General features: G+C 38.0%; 1 protein-coding gene across 1 annotated transcript in view; it reads right to left on the reverse strand.

Annotated features, from left to right (window-relative positions):
• Window positions 1–23,374, reverse strand: part of LOC124414696 (acetylcholine receptor subunit alpha-type acr-16) — a 64,227-nt gene that overhangs the window by 30,049 nt on the left and 10,804 nt on the right. The window contains exons 3-7 of the mRNA XM_046895717.1: window positions 22,563–22,607; window positions 14,242–14,351; window positions 7,511–7,691; window positions 919–994; window positions 617–811 (exon numbers count right to left, since the gene is read on the reverse strand). Coding sequence (XP_046751673.1) covers window positions 617–811; window positions 919–994; window positions 7,511–7,691; window positions 14,242–14,351; window positions 22,563–22,607 — 607 coding nt within the window. The remainder of the gene's footprint in view (window positions 1–616; window positions 812–918; window positions 995–7,510; window positions 7,692–14,241; window positions 14,352–22,562; window positions 22,608–23,374) is intronic.

Genomic DNA, 23,374 nt, shown 5'->3' on the forward strand with positions numbered 1-23,374 from the left:
GATTTTGTTATCAATATCGATGAAAAAAAATTCTAAAACGTTTTTGAAAGTATAAACAATAAATTCTTGAAACTTAAATTGGTCCAAGTGTTTTCATTTTGTTTAAAGAAAACCCGTGAAAATAGCTATGATTCTGTACCGTCCAAGCTTCCCCCCCCCCCCCTCTAACCTTGTTAAAACTACCCTTTCCGATTGGTGGCATGAAACGAGGTAAAAAAAAAACCGGAAGCACCAACTGGTAAAGAGTATCGATAAGACCTGTACTTGTTGTATATACATATATATATATAGTAAATCCTTTGGTAGACGTGAAGAAAAAAATCTTTCTGACAAATGAACAATAATCAATTAGTATATAATATAATATAATATAATATAACGAAGAACGAAACGCGCACGTCCAACGTAATAATTGTATATATCAACATAAGACGTATACAGAGCGCAGTATAATAATGACAGTGCGAAAAAGATAGTAGACGATACGATATACGTATAGTATAGTATAGTATAGTATAGTATAGTATGTTATATAGTATATCGACTACACGAGTTATATCTAGAGGGGGGGGGGGGGGGGAGGGGGGGTGCGAGAGCATGCGGCAAAGTACGTTACCTAAGGTGAGTTTCTCTCCGGAGTCCGGCGGCAGTGTGAAGCCCAGCAGAGCCATACTCGAGATAAGAACGCAGGGCACAATCAGGTTGAAGAAGTAGTAGAGAGTCCGTCGACGTATCTGAATGGTGAACGTGACGTCGAAGTAGGGCTCGGGGCAGCACTGGTAGACGATGGTGTTCTTCTTGCCCGGCATACCTGGGGTCACAGAAGAGGAGGATCTCTTTTAGAAACGGAGGCCGAGAACATCCGGGCGAAACCCATCCCGGTACCTACTGGACCATCGAGCAATGGACGCGACTCACCGATTAGGTACCATTCGCCGTTCGTGATGAAATCTGACAAGTCGCCACCCTCTTCCGAGTTCAACACCAGATCGAGCTGACAAGGTCAAAAATAGGTTAGATCACTCGGGGCCAGCCACGCCCTCCTGGCTTCACTACCCTCATGCACACGCACCACGTGGTCTCTTGATCGCAAGGACCTCCCTTGCCTTGGAGGGTTCCACACGCTACTAATCTACTAATTACAGGTACGATCCTCGTGCAAGATTCAGTTTTAATTATATACTTTAACTAGCAATAAGACATCGGGAACAACGCATGCAGAAGCCTCGTTATCTACGAACGTAAAAACGACACTGTTCAAAATTTTTCTCAAGAATTTTCTACACTCTGTTGGAAGTTTTTTTATTCGGTTTAACTCAATTTACAAATCGGGCAGAGACCGGCTCACTTCGACCTACATACACTTCTTGACGTCTCGGATTTGGCCCGCAATTCTTTACGTTGATCTTCTCACTTTCATAGGCACTAATTTTATTTTATTTTTTTTCTTCGATTTTTTCCACACGGGTCGAATTTTCTACAATTTTTCAAAACCGTCTTGTCGATCGACAAGATTTAAAAATCTGAAGAAATATTGAAAAATCGTCTGTCGGTATAAAAATTTTCAAGCTCAGAGCCGAAGTGGGGAGAATCTTTTTTTCTTACTGTTCTCAAGCTTTTTTCGAAGAAAAAAAAATTTGAAGCGGGAGTCGTTTCACTATAGACGGTTGCTGAAACGATTTGACAATTCACATCAGACTGTTGAAAATTTTTTTTACCTCTTCATTTTGCCGATAAAAAATAATTGCAAATCGTGAAATCGTGCAATATACGAAAATGTTTCGGCGATGATATACAGTAAAATGACTCCCGTTTCTAAGTTTTTTAAACATTTTTTTACCAGAAAAAGCTTGAAAGCAGTAAAAAGAAATAATCTCCCCAATTCGACTGCAAGCTTGAAAATTTTGATACCTGTCACATGATGTTTCAGAATTTTTCCAGATATTCAAACATTGTCGATCAAAAAAAGTAGTTTCGAAAAATCGTAGAAAACTCAAACAGTGTCGAAAAAAATTCCCCCCCCCCCCCCCAAAAAAAAAAAAAACTGATGCTTTTCAAAATGACAAAATGAGAACAACCATATGAAAAAAATTGCAGGCCAAATCCTATAAATTTCTCAATAAAAACAGATAATATTCATTATAAATTTAAGACACAAGTAAACATAAATTTACGTCGGTGAATTAAATTTATAAATTTGCAACCTTATTTCGTAAATCAGAAAACTATTTTCTACAAGCTAGAATAAATGTGTAGTAAATTCATAATAATTTTTAACAGTGAAGTATAAATGTATTTTCCCGGGTAAGAACGTCGCGGGGGGTGGGGTGGGTGGGGGGGGGGGGGGAGAAAAGCTTTTAGGCTCGTCCAACGAAGACAATAATCGACTACGATGCACTATCAGTATATATATATATACCACATCCATAAGGCATGCAGCGCAGTTATATATATATGTATATATACTATATATATATGCAGTAATCGGTTCTGTTGTGTATAAGAAAGTTACTGGGACAGCTACATGAGAGGAATGACTGTGTGTCACGGTGAAGTATAAGTGAAAAATTTGGTGAATACCGTGAGTTATAAATCTGAAAAATTGACGAATTCTTTCTACGCAATAGATGATTCTTGGGTTCATTTCCGTTCCAGCATACGTGCATGTCATGTGTAATTTTGCCGGTTTGCTTTTCTCTCTCTCTCTCTCTCTCTCTCTCTCTCTTAATACCATGCATTTGAGTTCACAAGCCACCGGGTGTATCGTCATACGTGTATACGCGTATGGTGTTATATTTATTTATAGTACGAGTGGGTATATAACACATTATACACACTGCACAACTGATACCATATTTGAATTTATATAAAATGGATGTTATATACTTTGCAAAGAATGTAGAAGTGCGACAAAACTACGTTAGGATTGCTATCAAATATAATCGCGACTGGATAGTACAGAGACGAGGAAAGAAAAACGATAATCAAAAAATAGTTCACTTTTCCGCAGCCTCTGTACCACCCCTTGTTTTTAAAATAATTATACGTATCTCAGAAAAGTTCGGTCTACTTGGCACTCAGCCCAATTTGATACTGTGATAATACGATACGGTACAAAAAAAAAGTTTTACCAAATTTATGAATATAAACATAGCAATACGTGACTATATAATATTAATAATAATAATAGTAGTAATAGTAATATGTTAAATACAAGGGTATCAATAGTTTTACGTATATTCAATATATAAGCGATGAATCGATTAAAGAATGCGATCAAATTTCTACACGTCAATGTCAAAAGTTCGTCAAGTTCGTCGTGACCGGGAAATAGAGACTCGGTCACGTCCTCGTTACGTGTCCTGGAATCTGGACCTAACAAGGAACCTCAGAGACTCGTGTATGTTGTAGAAAAACGCTTTAGAGGGGTGAAAAGTACCCCTAATGAGGTGATTTCTCGATGCACTTGATGGAATTGATTGAAACCAACGTCGAAATGTTTCTATTCGTTGATAAAATATTTCAGCGTTGGTTTCATTCGCATCAAGAAATCATCCCCTCTTTGGGGGTCGTTTTCACCCCTAAAAAAAAAAAACGTTTCTCTTAGTTTTCAATTTTCTACAACATGCATGAGTCTCAACGAAATCAGAGGGTGGCACCGAACTGATGTTCCTTGGAAGTTCGTTCGAGGGATTCGGGACTCTTTCCCGGTCACGGCGGGACTCGATTCGTACCATCTATCAATCGATATACATAATACGGTATGAAATAGATCGCAGAGATCATAGAAGGGTGAAAATATAAGCCGTATATTATAAGGGTGTTACATAACAGGTTGACTAAAAACTGATGTACAAGGTGGACTAGGGCGTTATATTCATGTTCCTGGGGGTGAATAACATCCAGAAAAGAAAAGCTTCCTGCGCAACGGTAGTTTATACAGTATCCGTAATGCAATATTAATGCTTAAACGTCATTTCCGTTATTTCGCGCGGGGTAGACGGACGAGGGTCGCAAAACCGTGAGTTTTGAAAAACAACGGCCTTTGCCTCGAGCGTGTCGAGGGGATGGATTTTGGGAAACTGGACTAGGAAATCTAAGGAAATCTGTTGAAATACAGGTAAAAAATAAAAGCAAGCGATAAGGACACGTTCGAGGCAAGTGCGAACTTAGCTTAGACTTAGACCTCGGCGAGTACCCGTTTCGTCCTTAGCCAAAGACCTCCGAATGGATCGTCCTCGAGCCTGACGCCGATCCTTTGCCAGTAGGTACGTCGAGGCTAAGGTGGTCAGGCCCGAGGATTCGGGGTTGGATTTTGAGACATTATTTCGGAAGAAACGAATCTTACGAGAAGTAAGTCGAGGAACGGGAACTCGCCTCTGGCTGGCATGGAAGCATCGTTCAACTATCGACTCCGCCATTGTGTGAAACGTGTTGATATGGGAATATGGAACGATGAGGAGATATCGAAGGGACGTCGGGGCGAATCCTCCGTGAAATACAGGCCGGTGTTATTCCTTTCGACAAGGACCCTCGACGCCTGTCAAGTTTCGTTAATTCCAAGAGGGTGTCGATAATTGCCCGTCGACGAGCCGCGATTCAGGTATTTTAAGAGCACGAGCCTCGCGGCCGGACTCCTAAGTGAGTCGGACACTCGAGAGGTGGAGGAGAAGGGGTGAATTTATCTCGTCTCCTTCAGACTTTCGGGGTGGTTGGGAGGGTGGGAGGGAGGGATCGAGTATCATCGAGGATGTAAGTCGGGTGAGCAGAGTCGATAGAAGAACGACGTCGGACATTTGCTCCATGCAAAATAGTTGTTTCCAGCTCAGACATAATCACGTGGTCCCTGCTTTGACTGGTCGATGTGCGTGTGAATGTGACGGTATATATTTATATATATACATATATACATGTGCATATATACATATGTATATATATGTATATAAATAAATTTATCTACAGAGGTATATTAATATGCACGTTCGGGGGTGGGGTTGAAATTCTAAACTCAAAAAGTTTTGAGAGTCCTAAATTACGATTTTTTTTATCCCGAAACTTAAGGTAAAGAAGTCATACTTTGACGAAACGTTCAAAGTTCCGAAAGTGTGAAAATGAGAAAATTTTTTAATCTAAAATATCGAAATTTCGAATGATCAAAGATTTTTCTCCAATTTCTCCACCTCGAATTCTCTCTGTTTTGGATTTTCCACATTTTTGCGTTCGGATTCCTGTTCATTCTAATTTACGGTTTTTCCGATTTTTTATACACCCAACTCGTTGAGTATATAAAAATTTTCGGAATTTCGCTTTATAGTAACTCGAATTAATTATCGGATTCTTTCATTCCAAAACTTTGTTGTTTCCTAAAAATTTGATTTCTCTACTTCAAGTTTCGCCCAGCATATAATTCATAATTAAGCGCTTTCGGAGCTTCTCAAATTCGGAACATCAACCCCGCCCCGAAATTCGGTGATGGAAAAAAAAAAAAAAAAAAAAAAAAATGCCGGGTATTGTGCGTGTGTTTCGTTTCTCCCTAACTTCTCTCTCTCTTTCTCTCTCTCTCTCTTTCTCTACTCTAGTCTCATCAGCCTCGTCGGTATTGTATGCTTTGGAAATACACTGTAATGTGAACATCACGTGTCGTGTGTATAGGTACACAGGTAGGTACTATATTCACGGTGTATGTGTGTGTGTGCGTGTGTGTGTGTGTGTGAACTCTGCGATTATGGTTTAGTGCAGCGACAGAGCTTTTTCGTCGATTAACAAATGTGTGTGTGTGTGTAACAAGCCCGCTCCGACAGAAGCACGAGAAGCAAACACCGGCAAGCAATATCAGCCAATTAGCATAAATTTGTGTTTCATCGTATTGTTCTTTGCTGTCGTATATATACCAATACATATACATATATACGTATGTATATGTATATATATATATATATATATATATATATATATGTGGGTACATGAATACACAGGTGATGATGTATTCCCATGATATTAATATCGAGTCATGTTGTATATCGACATTCCTCCCTGCAGCTTGCAGTATATCCATTTCTTCTATCGTCCGACCATTTATTATCATGGCATATTCCCTGATTGCGATTTTCTCTTTCTTTCTATTTCCGCGACTCGGAAGCTTTGAATACAATTTGTTCAACCCGTCTAATATGCGGTCCCCGTGACGCGAACGTCATCGGTCCTTTTCAAATAATGAATGAAGAGAAAGAAAAAAAAAGCTTCCGAAGCGCGTGGTTATTATATAATAAAAAAAAAAACACTCGTGTATAATGTACATCGGATGCACTTTTCAAAGCACCAGCAATACTAACCATCTATAAACTATAGCGCGATCCATTCCGAATTTATCACCGTGCACATGTTTCAATGTTGTATATATTATGCATAGTGATTATATCGCTATGATGTGTAGTGGCACGCCTGATATACCTAAAATTGTTACTATACTACGCGGAAAGTGCGGTGCCAAAATCCGATGGAACTTGTGATCGAACTCGCGAGACTACCCTTATTTCTTTCTCGTTTTGCTTTTAATGTCTTCGACTCTTTTGTACAGAACCGATCAAATCGTCTCTCAAAGTATACCCTGTGTCCATGAAAAAAGTGTACACCTTATGCGCGTGCGTCAAGTCGTTTGAGTTTGATTGAACAACCGACGCGATACCAATTGGAGCTGTCAGAAAATGTCCCTAGAAGTCCACAATTAACAGCTAACGGTGGGCTCCTAGGGATATTTTTTGGCAGTCGAGATTGGTATGCATCTGATACGAGTGCGTTAAGTCGTTTGAATTTGATTGAACAACCGACGGAATACCAATCGCGACTGTCAGAAAATGTCTCTAGGAGCCCACCGTTAGCTGTTAATTGTGGGCTTCTAGGGAGATTTTGTTCAATCAGGCGATATCTGTCAGCCAATAAAATTCGAACGACTAGACGCACTTTCCACATGAACACACGGTATACGTTAAACTTGCCAGTATAAGAATACAGCGCGTTGAAATCCTAGAGGAAAATAAAAAAAGCTTACCGAGTCGAGAGTTGAAACTAGAAAATGTAAAATAGACGAATAAACGCGGTGAAAAGAGTAAAGGCGAGTTAAAAGAGAAAACGGTAAAGAAGCTTGCAAAGATAACAAAGAGATCGCGGAGTGAAGCTGAAGAACAAAGCCGACTAATATTCCATCGGATTTCAAGTGTAGCCGAGTTACAATTACGTTTGAACGTCGATGTAACGCGATCGCGTATCAAAACTGCATAACTAATAACTGAACTGATTTTTCACGAATCGATTTATCGATATCTTCCCGAACTTTACTTTCGATATTGCGAAATAAAACCGGCAATGTATGGAGGGCGGTGGGGAGGGGGATGATCGTCGGGGTCTTCCTACGTTCACCCGGCTTCCGGTTGGGTGTGTGTGTGTGTGTGAGTGTGTTTGTTTGTTTGTTTGTTTGTTTGTTTCGTGTCTGAGGATCGAGGGAAAAGTGTACCTGGTTCCCGTCGTAGGTCCAGGATCCGAACTTCATGTCACAGTGTTGGTCGTCAAAGGGGAACCAAGTGATGTCTATCTTGCATGTGCTCTTGAAGATGCCCGGAGGAACGTACAGGCAACTGCCGTTATGCTTGACCACCACGTTTGTGTGGTATGTCCCGTCGAAACCCTCAACCGCGCTAACGTTTTAGTAACCATAATAGATTTTTCATCATTATTATTACTGTCATAATTAGTATACTGATCGGCGTCGTTCGGCATCATCATCATCATCATCATCATCATCATCGTCATCATCGTCAACATTGTCATCGTCATCATCATTATCATAATAATAATAATACATTGATGGGATATATTCTGTTCGACTTTTCTTTCACTTTCTATCCTCGTTCTATTTCGTAATTATTATATTTTATTTATTTATTGATATATTTTTATCTTGTTTTATCATTCGCATTATTTTATTTCATAGTGCTTTTTAATCGCGGAAGTTTTCTTTCTATTTTTTTTTAGTCGTACGTATATTTATTTATCGCATATAACGGTTTATAGTCAGTCACGTGTTTATTTTCTTACTTTAATTATTACGTACAATCAGTTGTTTTTTCATTTAATTTTTTTTTTTTTATTCCAATTAATTAGAATCAATTTCTCAACTCTGTATACGTAAGATCTATAAACACTTCTTATTATAGTCGCAGAGATTTTCTAAAATATACTATAATATAATGCAAAATTATTTTCCATACATAATTTTTGACGATTTACATGTGATATTGGGTTCATATATATATATATATATATATATATGAAATAAGAAGAAGAAAAATTATTTTTTTTCATCACTTTTACGGTTAATCAACAGTACCCGTAAATATTTCTTTCGCTTGGGTTACTTTTCTGAGTACACTTGATTTGACGAGAAGAAAAAAAAAAAAAAGAAAAAAAAAAACGTGAGTGAAAATGAGCGAAACGGAGGAAATAAATTATCCCCTACATGGGGTGAAGCATGATTTATATTTCACCCGGCAGAAACGCCTCGGCCAGGTCAAAGTTTGCTTTAATTCGACACCTGACGGCCGGCTTGTCGCGCCTGCCTGCCTGCTTTGCTCGGAGGCTCAAAACGAAGGTTGTAATACCTAAAACTTCGAGTTGGCGTTAAGTACGATGCCAGGAATTAGGCGGGAACGGCAAAAATAATGCACAAGGCAAACAAGCCGATATTTCGAAAGTTGACGTGGTTGACGAGCAGAGCCAATAACAGCGAAGTGAGTGGGGGGAGGGGGTGAAAATTTAGTAAAATCTAGGGGAGACAATGATCGATAAGAAAACGTCAAACGTCAGGTTTTTGTGTTTCATCGCGATTTATGTTTCTCTTTGTGGCTAATTTTGTGCTTTTCTAATGGAATATTGACCATAAATTGGTTTTTAGATTTTTGGGCAAAATTTGCTTCAATAGTTGTTCTAAACATTAACCAGATCCGATAGATTCTTGAAGTCCTTCAAGATCTCGACAGGCGATAAAGGACTCGTGAGAACGTGGTGGTAATGAGAAAATAATTCTTAGTCACCCCTGCGAGGAGGGGTTAACTAATTTCCACCAGCCTCAGGCCTTGCCAAGAAAATGCAAAACGAGACAACATAAAATACATTCGAATATCCGTACAAACGTAATGTTTTACATTCGTCGCAGGACCTGTCTGAAAACGGTGTTGGCGGTAAAGAAAGAAGAATTTCTGATCGAAACTAGACGCCGGAAGACGACTCTAGCCTTTGAGGTGGACGACGACGTTTCGGAATCGAACCTCTGAATCCTTTGTCTTTCGAAATTTCAATGCGAAAGCGAAGGGTGAGAGATGTAAAACCGTACGTTCGGCAACATCCCCCGAGGGAAGTGTTCCTTTATTTTCTTCCTTTCATCCACCCTGCGCAATAGTATCTCGGCCGCGATGACGTGTCGCGAATTCCCACCCCCTGATAAAAAAAAAAAAAAAGAAAAGAAAAGAAAAGAAGAAAAAAAAAAGGAATACGACAAGAAAAAAGCAACAAAAAAAAGAAAGAAAGAAAATTGCCAACGAACAAAGTTATCTGCGCGAAAGCTATTTTTTTCTTTTCACCCCCGGCCGTTTATAAGCTGTCGATTGTTTGATGTCGGAAGAATAGCAGGATGGAGAAAAGAGGGAGAGTGGAAGCCTCGCCTCGCTTCTCCGCGGTTTCTCCTCCCTATTGTTCAATTTCCGGATGAATAAATCCCGCCCCCGCCTTCCACCCCCGCTGCAACGGCACGCCGACGGAATAAGGGGCTGCGCACCGAACCGAACCGAACCGTCATCTCTCCGCGTTTTGTGTCCCGCGGGTTCGTCTTGCGGTGCAACAAGTTACTTGGGATGCACCAACCCCTGCACGCAGTACGCCGTGCCAGATTTGACCCCCCGACATTTATCCCACACCACTCGCCTCGCTGCCCCCGACTTTGCTCCTAAATATTGGACGTTTTTCGACCTTCGAGATGCCGTTTAAAATTTATCCAAAAAATTAAGGGGGACTTTGGTGAAATTTTGGTTTTTTGTCAACTTTTGGAACTGGTACGCAGGAAATTTTTTTGATGTTGAACATTTTTTTTCAACGAAAAAATTTTTCATCACATGTTTTTTAGTCGTTTCAATAATCAAAAATCCGACGTTATAAAAATTTTTTTGTAGTCTCCCCTTAAGAATGACTGAAGATAATCGATTACTTTTTTCACCGTTAGTAGAGTATAATCGATTTTTTTTTAGTTTTCTTTCAAAATCGATTGACCGATCGACTCGATTGTTTTTCATCACTATCGATTTTTGCCTTTTATTCTCACGAACTACGCAATACAATCGTCAATTTATGTGATCAAAGTATCAATTATTATCAGTATCTTACTCGCTAATTATAACCTATTTGATGCAATAAGTGAAAGATGAATTAATATTTTCACCTGAAATTGAAGAATATTTCCAATGAGACTATCAATTATCAAAAAACTTTTGGTTTTGTATTTTTACGCAATTAAAAAAAAAATTAAAAAAAAAAACGAAACAATCCATTAATGGATTAATTTTTACCGATTCAATCGAGTCGTGTTTGATTATTTTTAGCTTAGTTGTCATCGCTATAATTCTCGTATACTTTCTTCGGTTCGTTTGCCGAATTGCCGTTATCGTGAATTTTCTTTTTCACATTGGATATCGCAGTATAAATATAAACAATAAGAAACCGAATCCATCGGGCAGATTATCGCGTCCATAAAGTGAAATATCGAAAAGTATAGTTTTCTGTACTGTGCAGATATGTGTAATAACGGTAATAATAACTATTATTCGGGTGAGCTGATTCTGTTGGTGGAATAATAAACGAAAAAACAAATTAAAAACACCTTACAGATTTTGTCTAGGTAAATGGGCATATATATGTATTTGTATATATATATACTATGTGTATATAATTAATTCAACATCGACATGCACGTATTTTTATTCGTTGTATTTCAAACGTCTGTTTTTTTTTTTTTTTTTTTTTTTTTAAGGAAATTTTTAAATATCACACAGAAAAACAGGAGCAAAAAACATGTCAAACGAAAAATTAATTTATTCTGCTTTGTCAAGTTTTAAGATTTCCGTGTTTAATTTTTTCTTTTGTTTTTTGTTTATTTATTTATTTTTTTCATTATCGTTATTATTATTTATTTACGGTATAAACGTACAAACATATATACACAAACAATGTATATATATAAATGTAGGTGATGCTTTAATTTTTGACTGTTTTTTATATGTATATATACATATGTATATATAACATTGATAATAATAATCAGTCATACATATGAGTTTAATTTTATTAATCGAATATGTTTAGCCTCACATTTATAGGTGTTTAGATAATCGATTTTAGGTGCGTTTGCATTTTATCCTGGTACATCAGGCTCGTATCAGGAGCTTGTGCAGTTTCAAACAGGCGTGTAACTTCTTTTTAATTAAGCAAAAATTTGAGCGGTTGGGGTTTCTCACCGACCGAGCCGCGAAACCCGCTCCCTCCGCTACCCCGAGTCATTCATTTACTAATGATATACTAGAATTCTAATCGTAAATTTCACGTAGAATTCGATCTGCGGCATCTAAGATGAACAAAAAAAATAAATAATTTCTTTTTTTTTTTCATTTCACCGTTAAAAGATTCAGTTTTCGCTGTCAATGAGAGAGAAAGAAAGCTCACGTTTTCTTTGTTTGTAAAATAATTTTTGCTCAAACTTTTCGAAATACATATTCAAATTTCTATGGAACGCGAAGATTTCAGAAGTAAAGAGAAACCAGTCAAGCCGACTTCGGGGTAATTCGTTTCACGTATTATATTTTTTTTAACAAAATATAAAGGTTGAGGGAGCGGACGTCGGGCTCCGCCATGAGGTGGCCCGCAGTAACGGGGTAGCCTGACGCAGTTTGTTAATTAATAACACCGTCGTTAACCACGCTCCCACCGAACAACCCCACGCTCGTGTTTTACTACCCCAGATAAACGTGCGACGAATGAATTATTTCAACGTTGAAAAACGATTCTGCACCAAAATAATACTAATCAAACTGTTTTACCGAAACTGTTTTACCCAAACTGTTTTACCGAAAAAAATCACTGTTTTACCGACGAGCATAAACTACGTCATTGTAAACACGGCAGGAAAATAAGCATGCAATCGTCTCGTCGAAAATGAAAATCGTTGAGAAAAAAAAAAGAAAAAAGTCATCTAAAGGAGAGAATTTCCATTCACTTTTGGGCTGTGAGATTGTTCGAGGAGAGCGTAGTTGGACGACGGTATTCTCGTCTATGGCATTAGTATAATTACGATGTCCAGGGCGAAACGCGACATGCGCAGCAGCGTTTTATTGTTATTAACTTTTTCTTGTATCTGAATTCAATGATAATAATGATAGCAACAACAACGATAATAATAATATTAACATCGTACAGCATCGCATGTCGCGTCTAACGGTGACCGATTGTGTTATAATAATGTTTTCTTCGGTTATGTATATAGTTTTTAACACAATTATCAACAGGTACTTACATATCCAGGAGATTATTAAAAAAAAAAAAAATAAATAACAAACAAATATCTGCATGTTTAGATTTAGGTGCACGCGTGATGTGCAAGGTGCAGTGAATTCTATGCAATGTAATGTACCGTGTGGTTAATACATGTACATCAGTGCAGGTAAGTTTTTCTCCCTCCTCGTGTAAGGATATTCGTAAAAAATTTAAGAAACGAGCCAGCTGAGGGCGGGAAAAAATTCCTTTGTCATTTTCAACTCTGCGGATCTTTTTTCACGGCTGTCGATCGTTCGGCCCTTTTTCTCATTTTTATTAGGCTTATGACGGCATTGACATCGTTTTGTTCAATATTTTTTTTTTTTTGGTTCTTATCCATCAATTGTTTACGTGAAACGTGGAAAATATACTGATAATTAATGTACGCACACGCTGCCGTATCCACTTACACTCGGAGGGTGACTTTAGAATTAATTTTTTTTTTTTTTTGTTTCTCATTCCTTCATTCTTTATTGATCTTGTATGAATAGACAGTGAAATATTTACGTTATTTAACAGGCAATTTTTTAAACTGTTTTTTTTTTTTTTTTTTGTTTCGATCGCAAGAACGTGTGTGTATTGGGTGAAACGACACACGTGAAGGCATGTTTAATTAAAAAATTTAGGATGTAAAGAAAAAGTTTAAGTGGGAGAATGGAGTAAAAGAAACACTCGAGTACAGGTAAAATATTCGTTGGTGGTGATAATATTATGATTAATAATAGTAATTACAACTGAAGAGAATTGTGAATTTATTTGGTATGATAAATTCTGACGTCATAAAAATGAAAGGATAAGCAAGGTGTTCGGAATAATAATAATAATAATATATGTAATAATATAATATACGATAGAGTGAATATGAGTAATATAAACAAATACACGTATTATGTACTTATTCGAATCATTATTTACCATGCATTTTAAAAATAATAAATACATATATTATATATGTATATTATATGAGTAGTAAGTATGAGGGATTCTCGATAAAGTAGAAAACAAAAACAGAAGAAAAACAAAAACCAGAGAGGAAAAGAAAAGAAGGAAATACGTTGATTATATAATTATTGTACCTACAAATTAGATAGGTATTACGTACAATGTACGAAAAAATTACATACCCGTCGTACACCGTTAATTACTCGGTCGTCATATTACCATGATAATGGGATTGAAAAGTTGTAAGATTTTTTTTAGTCAACACAGCAATAGATATTCGTACGAATTCATTACACAAACGAGAAAGAATCACGAAAGGATTGTTACAGTTACGTTAGTTACACCTGTGCAAGGAGACGATCCCTGTCAAATTGTACAACTGCAGGCTGATCTATTGTAGATTATTCATGGCGCTCGATTTGCACGTTAGATCCGATCGAGACATTCCTGACAATAATTGTAACGTTATATATTCAACAACGGTGCTACATTACTGTTCTGATTTCGCATTGATTCACGTGTATGAGGTAATTCTACGTGAATTATATAACGTAACGTTTACCGTAGGGGTGTATAATTATGTAGGTCTGTATACATAATATGCAATGTCAGTCGAAACGAATGATAATGATAATAATAATGACATTGTACTAGAGGCGTACGAAGGGTTACCTGTTGTACATCAGGACGTCCGGTTTCCATAGCTTGTTCGGTGTTATTCTCAGATCCCTTACTCCCCCGTATTCCGATTCGTTCCACTGAAGATTGTAGTCGGTCCACTCCTGCGCGTTACAAAATAACATCAGTATATGACCAGGTTTTTTTACACCTCGTTAATGCACGAACACGGATCGAATCAATCGCGACTCTTTCACCCGTCATTTTCACTCTTTATACGATATTTTCAAATTCTTTGCGCAATACACTGCCTGCAGATCCCGATACCGATATTTTACCGACGGTTCAAATGTCGGTAAGATGTCGGTATCGAGATCTGCACGCAGAACTCTCTTTGAATCGCTATTTCGGCCGAGGTCGAGGCGAGGAAAAATGACGGGCGAGGAGAGCGTAATTTTCATTAAACAGATCAAACACAGAGGGGAAAAGTTTCTATTGTAAATTATATCATACATCAGCAGCGGCAGAAGCACAATATTATCTACTCGTACACAGTAATACGTATCACATGTATTGCGGGTTCCGTGTACATTGTATGCAGACGGAAAGTCGTATTGCGCAGCAGCAGCGCTGCGAAATAAATAAAATTTTGCAAATAATATAGGGATAGGGAAGGAGAACTGATGAAATTGAAAACTGAGAAGAAGCTTTCAAAAGATTTTACATCTAAGAAGAGAAGGGGATTTTCAAAGCTAATTCGCGATCGAATTATCCGTCCTTATCGAATAGATTTTTTCGGATGAATAATTCGTGCCAGCGTATTTTTAATTACGCCTACTATCATCAAGTAACAACATTCAAGCCAATCGCAACAGCGAAAATCATTTCATGCACTATACATCTGCAATAAAGAATTTTTTTGAAAAGTGTAAAAACGTGCTCGATCATACGATTTCATAAGCATCGGTTCAACGTGCTGATGACAGGCAAAAACTACGTGTAACAGGTGAATATATATATGTACACGTGTCAAGAGGAAGGTGGTGCGGGCGGGGGGAGGGGGGGAGGTATAGCTTTGAAAAATGAGGGAAAATACGTGGGTCACGCACAATTTTGTACAGTCACGATGAGATTATCTTCCCGGAAAACTGAACCACATGTTTTCTCTTCGTTCATTCGGGGTGAAGGAATTCTCACGTTTTCGGAAAAACGACACCAGCGTGACTGCGGACATGCACCTTATATTCATCCCTCACTCGTCGCGCCGTGACCATCGAAATTCTACCTCTAAGGGCGTGGGGCCTGGTTTACTAGGGGGAGACAGGGGGGTAGTTCGGGTTTACTAATAGTGAACCGGATGCTGGCCGAACACGCGGGAGATTCGAATCGTTGAGACGTTTGGACGATCTCAAAACCCCAAAATCTACTGCAGCTTCCCTCGGCCTTAGGAGTGTCTTTCACTTTCCAAATAATCCGAAGGTTGAATACCGGATTCATGTTTTCTTCTCACTTTCTACTGAGGTGTTTAGAAATATTACGTCAAATATGTTACTGCACAGGTATAGTATAAGGGTGTAATTGCAGAGGGTGTGGAAGGTCGTGCTTTTAAGCTTTACATGTATACATCAGACATATACATGTAATTCATCATTTTTACCGCACGTCGTGTCCCGGGTAACTGAAATTGTTAATCACCTTACGGGCCGAATCGCAGTGGTATGTCGCATATACATATGGGCATAGAATTGATCGATTGATTGAGTGTCACTGATGCCTTTCAGGAGTGAGCCGCCTAATCTCTTTCTTTCATTTGACACTTATTTTCACGGCCATACTTTTTTTTTTTTTTTTTATTGTCCACCAAGTAGGAGAGGGTGGGGCGAAGTGGCTCCTTAAGAAAATGATGCTTAAAATCCGAATAAAATGTTTAGAGTAATTTTGATTTCCGAATAATTCATATTGAATAAAAAGTTGAGGTGGGTAGTTTCATCCCTTGTTATTTAAAAAATTTCAAGTGGCCCACTTTGCCCCACTCTCCGTTATAATCTACATTTTATACCGACTCCTGAAAAACACGTCGAAGTGTCTTTTTTACGTTAACATATATATAAGTTTAGCATGAATTTCACTTTAGTGAGTTACTTTTTATTAATGAATGGTCTTTGGTCGTATGCTGTTGTGTGAGTTTGGCGTTTTATTCTTTAAAGTAGACCCTGTACTTTGTGCCCTGATAAAAAATAACGAGACTCCATTTACGACAAACCCCGATATTATGATTATTCCTAAGATTAGAGAAGATGACTATTTTGTACGATATTTTTAAAACAATACAACCTACGTATGAGAGTGGTGAAGAAAAAAAATACGATGCACTGTTCTCATCGGATATGTTTCCGTGATCAAACTCCCGTCCTTGCTCGAAATTTGAGCAAGTGATTATTTGATTTGGTGTGAAAGCTTACGTGAATCCGGAAGTCTATACATATATATATATATATAGGAAGGAAAGAAAGGGATGAAAAAGACTGTAGGAACAAAAAAGTTGTTGCTCCAAGTAAAATTTGAAAGCTCTCAAAAATTCGGCGCGCGTATTAAAATTACCTCTGCTAATTACCCGAAGTGGAGTAATCGCGAGGCAAGGACTATAGTATAACCGGAACCCGGTGAGAAGCCCGAGAAACGAGAGCGAAAAAAAAGTGAAGAGAGTGCAGCCAAAGGGTGAGATACAAGAAGAGGGGAAAAATATTATGGAAGTGAATGAGAGAAAGAAAGAGAGAGAGAGAGAGAGAGAGAGAGAGAGATAAATAGGCAGAGATAAAGAGGAGGTGGAGTAGAATCGTTTGTTCAGAATCATACCGACTAGGGGATGAAGAGATTGAGGTTATGTCGAGGCAGACAATACGCAGTGAGTATAAATGACGTGGTTTGAAAGATGGAATTAGAGGGGAAAGGGAGGAGGATGAGAATCAAACGAATCACGGAAGGCAAAGTCGAGCCAACGATAGATTCGATATGACTTCCGAGCCAATGAGCCGTTGATAAAAGCGCTCGAGCACATCCCTCTGCAGCGCATAAAAGTCTTTCGGTTCAATTGATGGCGAATCAGGTTGCGGCGCTAGATCGGCTGACCGAACCGCTGGCTTCAACTACTGACAATCGGGCTGCGTAAATCCGGTGAAATTCACTCCGTCAGTGGCGACTAGGTAGGTCGTGACATTACCGACAGAATCGAACTGCCCGAAGGTGATCGCGGAAATTGACGCGATCATCCGGGATTAACGATGATTTCCGCGATTCCATTTCGCCTCGTGGTGGTGGTGGTGGTGGTGGTGATGGGATTGGAAAGTCAATGTTCAACAGCCTGATGGGATTAATTTCCAGCCGCATCCATGCCACTGATTTTTTTCCTTCTGCCAAATTTATTCGACTTAATTTTTTGGCGCGTTGTTCGATGCTTTATTAACATGGAACGGGCTTCGGAGTTTCCGGGCTTTCCCGCCAACCAACATGCGTATGCATGTATGTACATTGTAGATATCATACTTGCTATCTTCCTTAACCACGTGGACGCCGAGCTGGCTGACGCATCTATGAATTATTTCCACCTCTATGCAAGCGATATGGGCAACGGCCTCCGGTTACCGCGTTCCTGAATAGTCAAAGACCGACGGGACTGCCACACGTGGATCACATCACACGCACATGGTTGTTCAACGCGGATCAAGATCGCTACGATTTTTAAACCTTTGAGTCACGCGTTATTGGGATGAGACAACTTTTTTAACAAGATAGTGTTTCATGGTCTTTGGACTCTCTGATTAACAGTCTGATATCTGGTTTAGAAAATTCGAGATTGCGGATCCAATATGGCGGACGAAAGTTTCGAATTTCAACGGAAGAGGTCAAAGAAATCTTTGCGGAAGTTTCCAGGATCGCTGATCGGATCTCTTAATCAGTGCTCCTAAAAACTGCTGGACAGAGTTTTTACTCCGGATTCGATCAAATTTAAAATTTTCTCCACCGTATTGGATCTGCTAACTTGAATTTTTAAAACCCGATCTCAAATTCGTAATCAGCAATACCAAAAACTTACAATTTATGTAAAACATGTAGAGGTGTGGAAGGAGGGACTTTCTCAAAAATGAATTATTCCTTCAATTATCACGACTTTTTTCAATCAATTTGTTGCCAACAATAATAATCTATATTACATCGCAATAATTACTCTCGAGTATTGAAAATCAATTGGGGTTATCTTCGACGATACACGCGTACTTCATCTGCTGATTGCGATTTTCGTTACAGTACCTACATACCTACAGTACCTACGTGATTATGTGCCGGTGTATAATAAATATAGAGAATGAATAATATATGGACACAATACTCAATGCACATTATGAGCTATTTTATTACAATATTAAAAGTCGTGAGGCAAGACTGCCGTATATATATATACACAGGGACGACTAGGCGGTGTGCTAAAGATGCTACGTAACTATACAGGGATGTGGGTGTGTGAATTTATAAGATACACTTGTGTGCGTTTGCTTGTCTATACAAATGTGTTGTATATACATCAGGGTGGGGCAAAAAAAATTGACGAATTTTTTTTCGTTAGTCCACTATGAAATAATGGTTGAAAAATGAAAGAAATATAATATAATAAAAAATTCCCGTTTCAGTTAAACGGGAAATATAAAATCGCAAATAACCACCTCTTATCATGAATATCAAGAGCTGAACCTTTTAAAGAATTTTTCTTTCGTTATCTTGAACGATATTTTCACGGTGACAAGCGAAAAAAAAATAGTAATTCATTTGGCCCACCCTAATATACTTTATACAGTAATTATTTCGTGTGCGACGAGTATAGGAATAGATGACAGATGATACAAGTATAAGGTATACATATAGATATACACGACTAAGGGATATCGTAGAAAGAAATAACGCGGTGATTTCTCAATCTCCCGCATAGCAAGTGTGTAAGGTGAGTGTTATTATACCTATATTATATCAATCCGCATGTCCCAATAAACTAAATTGCATCAAGTCACAGCTACGTACATAATAAGTAAGTCAGATTATACATCTCTACGTATAGATGACATTGTACGGTGTACAGAGTTCATTTCAGGGAAGGTGTACCTACGAGTACTTACTCGTAGGTATACATATAATCAGCAAAGATAAGTAAACGGATGATATTAATTACGATTTAAATTATAATATATAATATACAATATTAACAGGGATTAATAGCGATACAGGAGTAACGGTATAGCAAGTAACAAAAATACTAGTAACCTAGTTTAATATTGGTATATACATAAGTGATATATACGATAGGCAGGTAGAGCGTTAAGTAGATGATAAATATAAAAAATAAAATTATAGAAGTATATCTGATGAAAAGATCACGTTATAATTACGCCAATAATAATAGGGGCAAGGATTAATTCTTTCATCACAGCAATGTTAGGACAGGATTACAGCAATAACAATAATAATAATAATTGTTATTGTTGTTGTTATTATTATCATTATTACTATAAGAATAATAACAAGGAGAGTATGATAATACAGCAATATGTATAAATCACTACTGCCGCGCGTGTATATATATATATATACATTATGTATATGTCTCTATTGTAGTAATTATGTAATTATATGTGCCTATACGTGTAATGTTTGTTTGTTTATTGTTAGATATTGAGAGGTTAAAGTGGATTAAGTTTACTTTATTTTCTTTCTTGTTTTTCTGTTTTTCAATTACGTATATGATTGAGGAAATTCATTTTTTTGTAAAACAGTTGTTTTTAATCCTATTCTCTTTTCGTGTTTTTTATTTTTCTGATTCTGTTTAACTAGAAATGTTGATAATGCGACTTACCAGGGACAGCCATATATTGGTAACAAGTAGTTGATTCTTCTCGTCCTTTTTACGATACGGGTAGGAGAAGAAGAAGAAGAATTGAAGAAGTAGTAGCGGTAGTCGTGGTAGCGGTAGTAGTAGTGGCAGTAGTAGTAGTCGTAGTAGCGGTAGCGGTAGCGTAGTTTCACGTGTGTATCATTCATTCGCGTTGCGGTCGATCGATCGATTGATATATAGACAAACAAAACAAAAGAGAAACGGAGAGTTTCGATGCAGTTTGCCAAGGGACCTGCAGTTATTATTATATAGTATCTATATGTACCTACACCTACACCTACACCTACACCTACACCTACACCTACACACCTCCTCCATGATGGTTGGGTGCATTTCGATTTTAGATATCGATGTGTAGTATCCAAGGGGTACGTATGCCTCTAATTAATTATCATTATTATTGTTATTTCTATTTCCGGTAGGACGTGTCGTCCTGCATCTGGCATCTTATCTAGACTTTAGGAGATAACCGTTACTTTCTACACATTTCTTCGATACCCTTCCCCCTGTCCACCTTCCCCCCACCCCCGCCCCTTGCACGTTTCTCTCTCTCTCTCTCTCTCTCTCGCCTTTTTTTCACTCATTCATCCTCGACTTCCTGCCGTCAGCCCCGAACCCAGTCTTAGAAATTGTCGGATTCTGAAGAATTGTGATTCAGAGTCACATGTTTGATCAGGGAGAAAATCGATGCTTTGATCTTTTTAAAGATTTTTTGGGATGCCACCCAGATGTGTGTTTTAAATCGTTAAAAATGATCTGTGTAAGGTTTCAAACTTCTAGGTCAACTGAAACACGTGCCTTCGAGCTTCGAAAATCCTAAATGTAAAGTACATGTAGTTTTTATAACCAGTTGTTTAGTTTTTTATGACTTTGGTAGTATAAATTGAGGGACCGATTTGGATCTTGGTAGAGATGTTGTTTATAATGATATGAAGAAACCGTAAACATTTCAAAATGTTATATATATATGTATATATATATACATATAAGCTCAATAGAATCACTTTTTATTATGCTTATAATAAGGAAAAAATAATTATAAAGTTTTTTTTTCCCACTTGATTTATACCAAAATCATGCAAAACGAAATAACTGATTATAAAAACTACACGTAATTTACATTTAAGACCTTCGGAATTTAGAGGCACGTCTTCGAGTTAAAGTAAAGGTTTGAAATTAAACCCAGATTTTTTTCCAACGATTCTAAACACATCTGGGGATCGTCCAAATGAAAATTTTTCCAACCCCCAAATAAGGCCCCCCTAGTATACATATAATCGTATTAACGGGATGTGTGACGTGTTGCAAGTGATGTAATTATATGCGATAAAGTTCGAGCATGTAATATTCGATTACGTTTATATAACGATATAACATGTACGCTGGGCGGGCGAGGGTCACGTGCGATTTACACCAAATGAAATACATTTACAAGAAACAAAATAAAAGAATATTTATTTTATTATAGTTATGTTGTTACGCATACTTTTCGTATAGTTAGTACGTAATAACATAACAACGAAGGGTTATTATTATTATTATTATTATATGTATGTATATATTGTATATGTAAGAACCAACGACCAAGAAATTTTTTTTTTTTTTTTATATAAATGAAAAAATAAAAACGTAAAATCGTTCACATCACAGGTATAGTATAATAACAATATATATTAGTATAACGAACAAATATATGTAATACGAGCAACGCGAGTGATTGATGAACTCTTGTATACACAACAAAGTTTTATATATATATATATATTTATTTTTGCGAATCGACGAACGAACGAATCGTCGGATTCGGCAGCTCTGCTTTCCTGCGCCCTCTCATACTCTTTATATTAAAATTCACGCCCGAATGATCCAGCGCTCTGATCTCTTGCCCGAAATCACCTAAATCGTAAACCATATTATACATATACGTTATAACTAAGTGCCGACGCAATTTATCACGCGGTTGAAAATTATTACAAATGGATAATGATGATGATGATGATGACGATTACAATGATGATGATGGCAACGACGACGACAACAACAACAACACCAACAGCAACAACAACAATAATAACAGCAGCGAGGAGTTTGGCAACAGCAACAAAAAACAACAATTACAACAACAGCAACAACAACAACAGGTATTATAATTAATCAACATCGATTAAACACTTGCCAACAGTGAAAAAAATAATGCTAGTGACGAATTGTAGAAAGTATGACGTGTTCTCTCTCTCTCTCTCTCTCTCTCTCTCTCTCGCTGTTTCTCTCTTTCTCACATGATCTCGAGTGATTGCATGCGAAGCTAATTTATTCCGTTTGTCGTTCCGCGAGGTGATCGAGAACCTTGTGCATAATCCATGGGATTGCGTGTAATCCGGAAGTTCGAGAGGGCGCTCGGGAAAGCAAGGCGACAAAACCGGGAACGCTCACTTACCAGGTTCAACCACGCGTTCGTAGTCAGAATTTGGTTCTTTTCGTCCTACACGCAGGAAAGGAAAAAGAAAGAAAACGGATAATAAAGTTCATCAATTAAGATAATAATTGCCACCTCCACGGGGCAATGATCGTGATATATACACGAGTATGTCGTATGGTATTGGATAATGTCCTCCTGACGTCAGAGCCTGGTTCTCGGCGCCATTTTATCACCGCATAACCTAACTTTTTTAATTTAATCGTAGCTAATGATAATTCTTTGACTTTCAAATGACTCGTGTCACGTTAATTAATGAAATGCAATCAACGATATACCTCTTCTACCATTCATACACGAAAAAATACGGTCAACGCTCAGCTCTTAGCATGATTCTACCTATTAGTTTGATTTTCTTCCACCAGATGACGCGTTGCAAAGTGACATTCCCAATACACGACATATGCAGTGTATTATACATGAGGGGATTTGCGTCGGAGGTTCGTCTGCTCCGCAACGAGTCTCAAACGGCTGATTAATAAAATGTCCAAATCACGGGAATTATTCCTAATCTTCAGCTCCCCCGGCAGATACGCGTGCTTAAATTCTGCATCCTGCAGGTACCCACATAAGCCGGATTCCGCGGTTCGCCTCTGATTTAATTAGCGATCATGTGTGCGCGTGTGGACCGTAATTATATCCGACACCCCCGAAGCCGACGAACCTCCTTCGCACCCTCCCCCCCAACTTGTCCTTTTCCTCGTTCCCCCTGAAACACGAGTCAGTATCCTCTCCCTGCAGGGGGTCCACATCGAGGAGGTGGAAATCTCTCT

The sequence above is a fragment of the Diprion similis genome, chromosome 14, assembly GCF_021155765.1.
Source record: "Diprion similis isolate iyDipSimi1 chromosome 14, iyDipSimi1.1, whole genome shotgun sequence".
Lineage (NCBI taxonomy): Eukaryota > Metazoa > Arthropoda > Insecta > Hymenoptera > Diprionidae > Diprion > Diprion similis.